Source organism: Mustela nigripes, chromosome 1 (assembly GCF_022355385.1).
Source record: "Mustela nigripes isolate SB6536 chromosome 1, MUSNIG.SB6536, whole genome shotgun sequence".
Taxonomy (NCBI): domain Eukaryota; kingdom Metazoa; phylum Chordata; class Mammalia; order Carnivora; family Mustelidae; genus Mustela; species Mustela nigripes.
In genome coordinates this window covers 68,466,570-68,479,211 of record NC_081557.1, presented here as the reverse complement: position 1 = coordinate 68,479,211, position 12,642 = coordinate 68,466,570, and the positions used below count along the sequence as shown (strand labels likewise).

Sequence of the window (12,642 nt, the reverse complement as noted above, 5' to 3'; positions counted from 1 at the left end):
CCTGCTTCCTCCTTTCTGCCTGCTTGTGATCTCTCTCTGTCAAATACATAAATAAAAATAAAATCTTAAAAAAAAAATACATTAAAAAAAAAAAAAGCTGTGTGTTCAAACTGACAAATCCAGTCTGACATATGACTGACTCATGACGCGGAGGAACCATAGAACCATTTGTAATATTCAAGGGACTGAAGGAGTTTTGAGTTCCAGAAGGGAAACCGCTTTTGATTTTTCCTTTTTTAATCATCACAATCCTTTTGGCCCCAAAGATTAAGAATCATCGCCTGTGTGGGGAAGCTGAGCCCCTGGGAGATTGATTTGGTTTTTCAAAACAGAAATGTGCACCGAAATCAAGACAGCGATGCTTGTGATGGGTCAGTAAAAAGTATATGTTAATAATAATTTAAAAAAAAAAATCAACCAAGAATAACAAGACCTCCCAACTTCTGCACCTTCCACTATTCAGAGACATCCATGTGGAAAGACCCAGGACCAAAATGCCCTCAGGTGGGTCTGCCTAACTCCTGGACCTCTCTGCCACAGGGCTTCACTAGGGAGAAGAAAGAACGACTTACTTCCCAGGAGGGGTTGGGAGCTCCTTCCCAATGTACAGACTGCGCCTAGAAGGAATCTGCCCCAGTAGGTGTCTGAGGCAAGCTTGGGTCTGAGTAGGGACTTACAGCCAAGGCCACAAGACAACGTGCTTGTTTCCCAGCTTCTGGGGTGCAACCAGGGTGGGGGTGGGGCCACAAACTTCAGGCAGCCCCTTTCTCTCTGGCTCTCATTCTTTCCCCTCCAAGAAAGGCATCCGGAGGTCTCTGAGCCAAGTCTGGTCTTGACTCCAGGGAGCTCCAGACCCTTTGGGCAGAAGCTCTGCACGAACGTGCCGGGGCAGATTCTGCCTGAAAACACTGGCACCACCAAGCCCACTGTTCCCAGTGTGTACTGCCAGGAAAGAAGAGGAACTCCCACTTCAGAAACGCTGACCAGCAAGAAGACCAGCTGAGAGGGGAACGCTACTCGGGCCAGCCAGCTGGGAGCACTAACCATCACACAGGACCAAATGGCAATGCTCCTGTAGTCAGGCGGGCTTTCTATTCTGCCCTTTCCTCTTCATGAAAGCCCTTGGGTGTCCAGGACAGAGCCAGGAACTTAAGACTCCTAGAGGGTCACTCCCACCAGAAAGGAAACTCTAGGGCTCTGTGGCTCTCCCACTCTGCCACATCCTGATGCCTGTGCCCCTCACCTCTTCCGTGCAACCAGAAGCCTTCCAGGTCTTGACACGTGGGACATCATGAAATCACTGCCTACAGCCATTCATCCTGCTGGAAGTTCTCCCACTGACTGTGGCTCTTGGAGTAAAGCCCCATACTCCGATAGTCCTGTGGTAAGGACGCAGGCTGGACTCGCACGGCATCTCCCTGCCCGACAAGTGCTGGACAGCAGGCCGTCGCTCAGACTTCACCTGCAGCCTGGAGGCCACGATGCTTTCTGCAGAGCCCAGCTGATGAACCCCAAGGGGCAATCACATGGTTCCTGAGAACCCTGTCTCTCTCAACCCATTGCTCTGTGTTCCCCTCAGTGCTCCCTCTTCCACACTGTCCACCCAGGGGAATAAGACTGAACTCTTGTGTCTCGGCTCCAGGGCCACCCCACCCCCACACCACACCTGACATTCTACTGCAAGGATGAGCTCAGAGGACGCTCCCTCTTTTGGCCTGGAAGCTTCTCCAAGGCATGCACTGTGTCTTATTCATTTGTCTCCGTAAAGCTTTGCATGGTGCCCGGCATAAAAAGGGGTCACTGACGGCCCGTGGTCATCAGTGTCCACCTCTGACGGGCAGTAAAAAATTCTGACGCTCCCAGAGACCCTGCTTCTCCCTCTCCTTCCATTGGGAAGTCACGTACCTTGTGGAGCTTGTCGGCATTGTCATAGTAACCCTGAAGTTCCTGGTGAAGCACCCGGTTCTCCTCAGTGAGTATCTCCACCATCTGCTGGGCTCGCTCCACGATAGCGAAGGCATCAGGCCCGAGCTGCTGGCTGGGTGAGGCGGCTGGCGGGGGCTGCGGGCCTGCCAGGGTCATGGGGAGCGGCAGCGGCAAGGACACGGAGTGCAGTGGCCCACTGACCGGGGGGTTCTGGGAGGACATCGGGCTGTGCTGCTGCACCGCTGACGGGAAAGGGAGCTGGCAGGGGCGGCTGCAAGGGAAGTGGAGACCAGGCATCAGACCCTAGGAACGCAGTGGGAGGAGAAAGTCCCCAGCGAGACCCCAGGCCACTGGTGTACATCCCTGTGCTGGCGAAGGATGGCGGGACCAGGCCCTCACCCACTGATAGGTAATGTGTTCTCCCTCTGGATCAGCACTGCTGGGGCGGCGGGGGCTACCAGGGCCCTGTTCTCATGAAGCTTCCATTCTCGGAGACAGAGACAGGCGAGCCATCCAAACCAGGTCATGGGATGGGGGGCAGTGAATGGCTAGTTCATTCTGGGAGGGCAGGGAAGGGGACGTGGGTGACTGAAGTCTGAAAGACACACAGAAGGAGTCCATGGCTGGGGCAAGAGGGTAAAGGAGGAGGCAGAACAACATTCCAGGTAGGAGAACTGGCTGGTGTATGGGGCCTACATTAGGACCTAGCACAGGCAGACCCGTGGATATGAAGCACGGCCAGCAAAAGTGGGACAAGGTAAGAGCAGAGAGAGCAAGAGGAAAGAGCCTTTGTAAGCCAAGGCCAACCCTGCCCTCAGAGTGTAGTCCATGCCCATGGAGGAGCTGCCCCATGGGGTGGTGGAGAGATGAGATGCACAGGGGCAAGAACGCATGCAGGGCACCCCGCAGGAAGGCTGCGTGTGGTCTCAATGAGAACCGATGGGAGTCTCACAAGGCCGTAGCAGAAGGGCAGTTAGGGATGGATTTGGGAGACATCAGTTAGACCACGCACAGGGTGTGAAAAGGGGAAGAAAATTTAAAAATCACTCCTAGACTTGGGGCTTCGCACAAATTGTACCATCCAATGAAATGGGCAAGTCTTCGGGAAGAGACAGAACAGATATGGCATGTCTCCTTGGGGCCGAGGTGGGCACAGATGATCCTGCATCTCTACTGTCTGAAGCTTGGGGGTTCCCTTTGGCCCAGGCAACTATGGGCCACGGCATCTATCTTTTCACATTTATTAAACTCAGGGATTTGGGACTCACTCATGGTCAGAGGTGGGCTTATCTTCTCATCTTTTTCCCATCTAGGACAAAAGGAAGTGTTTCCTGAATGCCAACCTAAGTCATCCATGATGGCGACTAGTCACTTGCATGGCAAAGCCGGAAAAGGGTGTTTGCCAAGGTTAGGCAACAGAAAAGAACTCACTTTTTCAAAATGGGAACTCTTCTACTAAGGAGAACAGTGGCCTTGTAAATAACTCAGTTATACATTCAATAAACAGACCATCACCAGGGACGATGGGCGGGGAGGACAGCAAACGTCCATTCCTTGGCTCCACCACTCTGCCAGCAGGTTGGTGAGATTAAAGATCTGGACCAGGCAGATTTGGGCTTAGTGGAAATGAGGGGGAAAGAGTGTAACAGAACCAGACAATTTCTCACGAGATCATAACAGAAACCACCTATCCTCAGCTTCCAAAGATAATGCTGTTGATCGGCCACGTCCCAAGCAATGAGAACACAAAGAAAAGGGAAAAAGACAGGATGGGAACCAGTATGCACTGAGAAACACCTGCGAGTAGAATTCGATGCTGTAATCATCTACTACTTGTTCCTGACTTCCTTCTGTGAAGTCACAGAGCCAGCTTATTTGCCACCAAGGGCCTTGACCTCCTGGGACTGTGTACTACTTAGCTCAACGCTAAAGGACTTGAGGGCTTAATAATATATATAAGGGCCGGCACAAAGTAAGCACTGGACAAGGGTGAGCTATAACCACCATTACTGTTACCATCTGAATCCCACAGCCCCTAATAAAAAGCCTGGCACCGAGCATGGCACGCATAAGTCCAATAAATTTCCTCTGTTACGGCTAACAATGACTGAGCACTTTTTGCATTCAGCGTCTCATTTTAACCTTTATAACTGCCTTCTAAAATAGGTCTCATTATCAGCCTATTAAGATGAGAAGAACAAAGCACAGGATGGTAACGTAGAACCAGAACAGAGAGAACAGGAACATAAAGGAGAGCCACGCCCAGGCTTTCGGATTCCAGAGTCCTCGCAGTTCACTTTTTCTCTGTCCTGCTGAGAGCAGGGAGGGAAGGCAGCCACCCTTTGGTCCTTCACTCCTGAGGTCCTGGGGCCCACTGTGAGAGCCTATACCCACACTGAGCCTCAGAGCGCCGCAGACAGTGACCTTTTCCCAAGTGCCACCCACCTGACCAGTAACTGACCAGTTGCTTAAATATGTCTGAGCAAAGCCAAGTCTACAGTGATGTATTAAAAATACAGCATTTAAAGAGTCACATTTATGAGACAAAATGGAGGTCATGGAGGAAATTCTTGCAGATTGGCCCTCCATCATCCACGACTCAGGACATATGCACATAGCCCGAACCCAGAACTGGTAGCCACTTCTTTCCTCCAAAATGACAACCTGCTGAAATCACGATTCTCACAACCTGCCACCACGGGCCTATATTAAGTCTTTTGTTCTCCTGAATTTTCATTTTAAAGGTAATATTATTTAATTTTTCACGCATGTGTCGTTTCTCCCAAATTTTTAGCATGTTTTTTGAGGGTAGAAGATGATGGCTTAAACCAGGTTGGTACCCAATACACATGTGTCAGTTGATTTGGCCCCTAAGTCCAGGAGCAATTAGGGAGACAACATATGCTTGATGTGCTTTCAAATAATGGCTAAACCCTCAACATTGTATTGAAGAAGAGACCTCTGGTGTTTAGATTGGTTCTGGATAATCGGTTCTAGGTAGAATCTCAAATCTTGATGTTGCCAGTATAATAACATAGCTCCATGTCACTGCTCTTTTTTTTCTTCTTAAAGATTTTTGAGAGAGAGAGAGTTCGAGTGCAGGTGATCACAAGCAGGGGAGGGACAGAGGGAGAAAGAGACCACTCGCTGAGCATGGAGCCCAATATGGGGCTCATCCCAGGACTCTGAGATGGCGACCTGAGCCAAACTCAAGTCGGAGGCTTAACCGCTTAACCGACTGAGCACCAAGGTGCCCCATCACTACCCTTCTTATGTATTTGGGGTCACAAAATGCAGCTCAAAATGGGAGTGACAATGTTATTTGACTTGGGAAAACAGGATCATTGGTGACAAGTAATCACCAGTCCATTTGCTCCTCTGTGCACATCACAGGCCTTCATACACAAGCTCGTTCATAAACTTCCATATTTATGTGACACCTGGATATAATGTGTCACATTAGCATGTCACACTGTTGTACTGACTTCTCACAAACTTGGGCATTCACTGCTCTCACGCCATACATAACTTATTTTTAAAGTGTGCAAACTTCAGGATTCACAGAGCTGCGATCTCACTACAAAAAACAAACAAACAAAAAAAAAAACAAAAAAAAAGGGGGGGAGCCTTTCAACTAGGGGGACCTAAAACCCATGATACTCCCACCACACGGGGGTTACCTCCCATTTTAGTACAGGAGAGCCCTATTCCTCAGCACGGGGTCTCTTTTCTCTGCTTCTGCTTCTTTCTAACCATGGACTCACGGGTGAGTTTTTAACTTCTTCATCTTTAAACGAGATGATCATACCTACCTCACAGGGTTGTTGCGAGAATTAAATGAGACAAGGAATATAAAGCATGCCATACTGTGTGTATCCTGAGGCAAGCACTTAAACATGTTAGTCTCTGTCATTACCACACACTGATCATTGGTGTCCAGAGAAAGGCAAGAAGAACCACCTGAGTGTCCCTTCCTCTTCAGACCCCATGTGATGAGGATCACAGTCCCTAATGCTCAACCTCAGTAAAGAATCAAAGCTTATTACAGCGCCACAGAACCTTGGGCATCTAAGAACTTTTCCGCAGCACAGCAGAGAACAAGAGCCCGTTTCAAGGTGATGTCTGAATGTGTCAGGGCACTCGCTCTCAGAGTCTTACCTCCTCTGGGACTTGTGTGGTCCCAAAGAGTAGCCACAAGCTACATGTGCTCCCAAACACCTGAAATGTGCAGGAAGTGTCGAAGACAGACATCAAAATCAGAAGACTCAGGGCCAAAAATGTAAGCTGTCTCATTAATAGCTTTCAATGCTGATTACCTGTTGAAATGATCATGGGTTTAGCTAACTAAAACGTGTTTTTATTTATTTTTTTAAAGACTTATTTATTTGAGAGACAGAGCACGAGCTGGGGTGGGCCCAGGGAGCGGGAGAAGCAGGATCCCTGCCGAGCACGGAGCCCGATGCAGGGCTGGATCCCAGGACCCTGAGATCATGCCCTGAGCGGAAGGCAGAGGCTTTACCCAGAGTCACCCGGGAGCCCCTAAAACGTGTTTTGTTTTTTTTTTTAAGATTTTATTTATTTATTTGACAGAGAGAGAGAGAGAGATCACAAGTAGGCAGGGAGGCAGGCAGAGAGAGGAGGAAGCAGGCTCTCTGCAGAGCAGAGAGCCCGATGTGGGGCTTGATCCCAGGACCCTGGGATCATGACCTGAGCCGAAGGCAGAGGCTTTAACCCACTGAGCCACCCAGGCGCCCCTAAAACGTGTTTTTAAAAATATGTTTTTAACAGGTTAACTTAACTATGTTTTAAAATTAATTTCACTTGTTTTCTTTTAACTTTAAAAAAAAAAAAATGTGGCTGCCAAAACATTTTTGAGTAGACACGTGTGGCTTGTAACTATACTTTTATTGGACAGCACTGCTGTAGACCATACTGAATGTACACCAAAAGGCCTCATTTGGGGAGATAATTCCAGAATTCAATGACCATCAGAGCAATTCATGCGAAGAGACCAGCAGTCAGACCCCTCCCTGCTCTCCCCATATTCCCAGGCGTCAAGGGTGTTCAAGGTATGTTCAATACATGAAACTCAATGTTCATCTGAAATTAGGTCATCATGCTAACATTTAGTAAATTTGGCTCATGTGATTAACAATAAAAAATTAAAAACTTTTCAAACCGTGGCAGGAAAATAAACATCAATGGATAAACAGGAAGAGGATGTGATCAAGGAATTCAAAAGAAAAAATGCAGACTGCTAAAAACATATTCCAAAGCAAACTTATTAAGAGACATAAAATCAAAACAACTTTTTTCAGTACTGACATTAACAATTCAGTTCAGCAAGCTTCCATAGAGTCCCTAAGAAAGGACTTTTTTTCAAATCATATCTAGACATATTAGGATTTCACCTAGTATGTGTCAAACACCATGCAGAGAAAAATGACTAGAAGGAATTATAATAAGAAGTCAGAGTGGCTCAAGCTATGTGATGGGATTATAGATTTTTCTTCCTTGTCCTGTTTTTCTTTATAAAATTTCTACAATGGACACATGTGGCTACTTTTTAAAAAATTCATTATCCAAGATTACTTAGATATATGTATGCTGTAGAAAAATTAGAAACTGAAGATAAGCCAAAAAATCTGCATCATTATTGTGATAATCAGAGAAAGTAAACAAAATGAGATAAAAGAGTTTAAAAACAAGATGAAATCACAAAGTGCTTCTTGGCCTGTGGTGAAGAGGTTAAAGAGTTAAGACCCGTCGTTCAGCAAAAATACCTCCTGTTTACGCAGAGTTTTCTCACTTAGAGTACTCTCTTATGATTTTTCTGACCCTCGGGGCAACACAGCCAAAGCTTACTGAACTCTGGTTATCTCAGGATAGTGGGACTGCAGATAATTTCTACTTTCCTTCTTTCTCTTTGTTGGGGGGGTGGGGAATGGGTTTTAGAAAAAATGAGCTGTAATAGTTTGCAGATAAGGAAACTGAGGCACAGAGAACTGACGCAACTTACTACAAAATGGAAGAGCCAGAACTCAAAACCCCTCAAATCTTCATGCAAACCCAAATCCTCCCCACCGGCCCCCATTGATTGTGCAGACACCAGCAAGACTCATAAATGCCCAAATTAAGACTCAAGTCTGTGTAAACGAAGATCTGATTTATTTCCACGCAGGATGGCGAGAGGCAATCCTCTTGTTTGAAGAAGTCACTGGTCTCATGCATTATAGCTGGAACTGTGTTACGTTTCCTAAGAAAGTAACCTGAACTTGACCCTAGCCTTTGAAATTCCCATACTGCAGAGCTTTTTCGCAGAATAAACAGCATGTTTCTTGGCTCATTCAGCCATAATCCAGCTTAAAAGCTGTAGAAACTCCCGAGTTCTAATGCTGGTATTCAAAACACATGTTTAGCTGGTGGAATTTAAATAAGGCTCCATGGCCTCATTTCTGTTAAGGGCAACACATAGTTTTTAATCCAACAACCTTGGACCTGGTTTACCTTTTGTCCTCCATAGCAATTCATGTTCATAACTCTGTAAACTGCAAATCACCACTCTGGATATACACTTACTCTGAAAATTCCCCTCCCTCCTCCAGACATTTCCAAGTGGAAGCAAGATGGGACCACCAAACATTCTTTAACACAGCACATTCCAAACCCCACCAAGTGAGCCCTGCTCTTGGCCACCTATTTCTGTCCTTGTTCATGGTTTAAACTGCACTCTGCTTACACAGTTGGATCAACATGAGTTTCTTGGGGAGAGGGAGATGTGTTCTCTCTCTTTCATTTGTCACGTGCGCTCCTTGGCTGCGGTCCCCTCTTGGTGCCTCCCTCCTTACTGTACCCTCATCTGGCATGTTCCCAGAGGATGTCATCTATCCTAAATAAAACTAGCCCTGGAGGTTTCTCTGGGGAAAAATGCACTGTGCATTTTTAAAGGAAAATACGAGCGACTTAGGACATTAGTTACACCACACTTTCTCTCTCTGGATGCAGGAAACTGTCACCCCGTGCCCTTTTGGGAAGGAGGGTGGTGGACATGGCTGGCCTGGCAGGGTTTGGCGGGAGGGGGGAGAACCAAACAAGCTTCTCCTTGCAAGGAGGTCCGCAGCACCTCCTGCTTGACATCATCTGTAAGATGCTTTTATCAGCCCGCACAAAGGGCTGGGTCAAAGATGCCATCATTCGTGCCTTTATAAGGTATCCATTCACATACTAAAAATCCAATTAATACATTCATAGATGGAAAAAATATTAATCAACAGTTACCACTCTTTTCTCTGCTCCTGGAAAGCTGGTAAAACTATCTTCCTATGCTTATGTCTGGGCCTCAGTGCTTACCATGAACATCATGGATCCCCCCTACCATCCAGTAGGGACAGTGACAGTGCCCACCCCTCAGAAATGCAGTGACAACAGAGGAAGGTCACCCACACAGAGTGCCTGGCGCAGGCAGGCACTGAAGCTTTAGTCCTGTTCCACTGCCCCCTGCTAAGGGTACAGATGGAGTTCTAGACACTGTAAGGTCAGGGCCAGTGATAGAGAATACAGGTTTTAGTGTGTTCTGAATCCATTACAATATATAGATCATACAAACGGAAGACACAAACAGCTAATTTGCAAGGTTAAATTAACCATTAAATTAACCCCCCAAGTAACCCAGCTAATAATGCAAAGTAAAATAAAGAATTAACACTATCTGCCCATTAAGTGAGCGAAGGTTTTGTAATGACAATGACTAAGGTTGGTCAAAGGGCAGTGACACACACACTGTAACGATTTTTACCAACTTATCTGGTATCACGAGTCATTAAATGTTTGTTACAATTTACCTAATAATTTCAACCCTAAATAATGATTTCTAAAGAAGTGAACCAAAAGTTCAGAGACCCCCTCCAGAGAACAGAGCCCCGGACTTCTCCTGGGGCAAGGACAGACAGGGCAGCCAGCCACAACCTGAGTGAGAAGGGGACCGGGGGCTCCACGCACTCTCGAAACATTCAGTTGGTCCTTCTGTTTTTAGCTCCACCTTCACACCAATTTTCAGAAACACTGCCAAGTCTTAAATATTTGGGGTCTTCTCTCAGGCCCTCCCATCCTGCACTCAGAGAGCCACCCTCCTAGGGGTCCTAGGGGATAGGACCAGGTGTCAGGAGTCAGGGCACAGAAAACTTGATATGCATGATTGTGTTCACTCTATTATTTGTAGAAACTATGATGTAAATTATATACTTTATAAAATATCACCCAGCAATAAAAAGGATGGTGAGGAAAACAAGTGCGTGGTATTGTAGAAAGCACTGATACGATAGGAGTTAAAACAAGCTGAGATACTATGGTAGAAAGAATGTGATACAACAGTCCCGACAATAGCACAAACAAGCCAAGATACGACACTGAATATAATCTATGAGGATAACACACGAAGAAATGAATGTGTAGAGGAAAATGTTAACAGTCGTTGTACTAAGAAGGTAGGCTACTTTAAGTGATTTTTTTTCACCTTTTCGGTTTCCACTTTCGGAAATATGGGCAGACTTCCTTGGAAAGCAAACATGCACTTGACTGACGTCCTCCCAACTGCTCGGACAGCGGTCAGTGCTTCTAGAATGCTCTCTCCACAAAGTGAGTACGAATTATCACCCAAATGCTGGCTTTTTTTTCTTAAAGCCCAATTCTACATAGAACAACCCGTTCGATTCTCACCTTGTCCTCCTTTATATCCCTTACCACTTTCAGGTGGAAGAAAAAGGATGATGGAGCAGGAATACAACCAGAGCCTTCCTCCTCAGCCAGCTCCTGTTCCCTGCAGGTCCCCACCAGCCACCTCAGCAGGGCCTTAGTCTCCCCATCTCTGCCAGCCTCACTACCTCACCCACCACAGGGGCCAACCTGGAGCAAGTCAACGAGGCTGTAACTGATAGCTTCTGCCTGGGGTCTCCCACCAAGAGACTAAAGTGCTTTCCAACAAACCACCACACATCTCCACCTTTAGCAGGTCAGGGAGGGTAAATGTATAAGCTATGGTGGGTCAGTAATGAAGGCAAGAACTCCCAAGTTCTTCCTCCTTCTGTCATAAGCTCTGTGCTCTGTCTCACTTGCCTTTTGGACCTTTCCATCAGTAGGCAAACAGCCGTGAAGTCTGAACAATGTAAAGGGCCAGGAGAGGGGACTCCATGACCTCACTCAGTGGCCCTTCCTTGGTGGCCAGGAGTCTGTGATGTAGGACACCCCAGCCTGCAGCTTTCAAAACCACCGCCATCAATGAGGAATAGATAACTCTTTAGGTGCAAAGGAACATAACCACGAAACTCAAATCTCCTGGGTTGAAGGAAACTCGAAGATCGCACACTGCTGAGTCTCAGATCCCACCCTGGGAGTTCAGATCACGCTGGATGTGTCTGCGGCAGGACTGGTATGCACGTACCTTTGTTGACTCTGTCGGCCCAGGGCTGGGCTGCTGGAGCCATGCTGGTGAGCCATGGCCAGGCTCACAAAGGGGCCTTTCAGCGCTGGGGCCGAGCCTCAGTGGCCTGTCTGTTACCTCTCTGGAGCCATTTTGATGTGCCGTGTCAGTCCGGCCACCAAGCCTGGCAATTAACTCAAATCCCTCACGCATTTCTTCTTCTTTTTGACGTCATAACTTTGAGACAAATGACACTTTCCACAAGTAACTGGGTAGATCTCTTACTGCTGCTTCTCTTCGCCCCCTATCCTGTTTCCCACCTCCTAGCTCACCTACGGCCAGATGACAAAAAACCAAAATGACCCACGTGATGCATTACTGTAAAGCCAAAGAGAAGAGGAAGGCTTCCTTTGGGGATGTTCCCACCTTCCAGCAAGCTCTAAAGGCTGAGTCAAATGTTCAGGAAAAAAGGTGAAACATCACAAACTCTGATTTGATCCTGTGATAAACACCCTTGACGACTATAAACGAGTCTCTTGAATCAATGTGGCACATATGCCAGACATAGGAAGCCTTTTCTTCCCCCCTCTTCAAACCTGACAGTTTTAAAGTTCAAATGTCTCCTGTGGCTCAAAGAGCTATGAAAGGGTAAAAAACAAGAGCCCCGCAGGCCCCATCTTGGATTCCTCAGTCAGACTATGATGCCTTTGGGGAGAATGAGGTCCACAGCCTGGCAGAGTTCTCCGAGGTGCTATCCTGCTTCCAAGCTGGCATTCCCAGCCTAACACGCGGGGGAACGGTTAGCAGCCGGGAAACCGAGGGCAGGCAAGCCAGCTCTCTCCCTCTGCCAAGGCCCACTCACTGCCTTTTCAGAAGACATACAGCCAAGGTGCACTCTGCACACAGCCGCTGGGGTCCCCCAGGGAAAACTCAACTCACCTGATTTGGAAACAGACAGATAAAGCCCTTTGTGAGAATGATGACATAGCCAAGAACAGGCAGTGGTCACTTGCCTCCCCTTCTCCTGCTCCACCTCTCTCCAAGAAGCCTGGCAGCATTGAAATGCTCATTACTCCCGAATTTGTACCTTCAGACCCAATTTCTCTCTTGAGAGTTTGATTTCCAACTGGCCTCTTGTTTCTCAGCTTCTGGGTCTTATCAGTCATTATTAAGTCATGTCTCTGTGACTTTTCTGCCTCTCACAGCACATAACGCTCCCCTGTACCTCCGGCCTCCAACATAGGCCGTGCTCACCAGTTCTTAGCTGGACTACTGAAATTGTCCCTGGAGGTCTCATGGCC

The 12,642-nt window shown here is 47.3% G+C and overlaps 1 protein-coding gene across 5 annotated transcripts in view; it reads right to left on the bottom strand.

Annotated features, from left to right (window-relative positions):
* Positions 1–12,642, bottom strand: part of AMOTL1 (angiomotin like 1) — a 112,678-nt gene that overhangs the window by 48,331 nt on the left and 51,705 nt on the right. For all 5 annotated transcript variants that reach the window (XM_059413011.1, XM_059413021.1, XM_059413029.1 and 2 more), the window contains one exon: positions 1,906–2,197. In XM_059413011.1, coding sequence (XP_059268994.1) covers positions 1,906–2,197 — 292 coding nt within the window. The remainder of the gene's footprint in view (positions 1–1,905; positions 2,198–12,642) is intronic.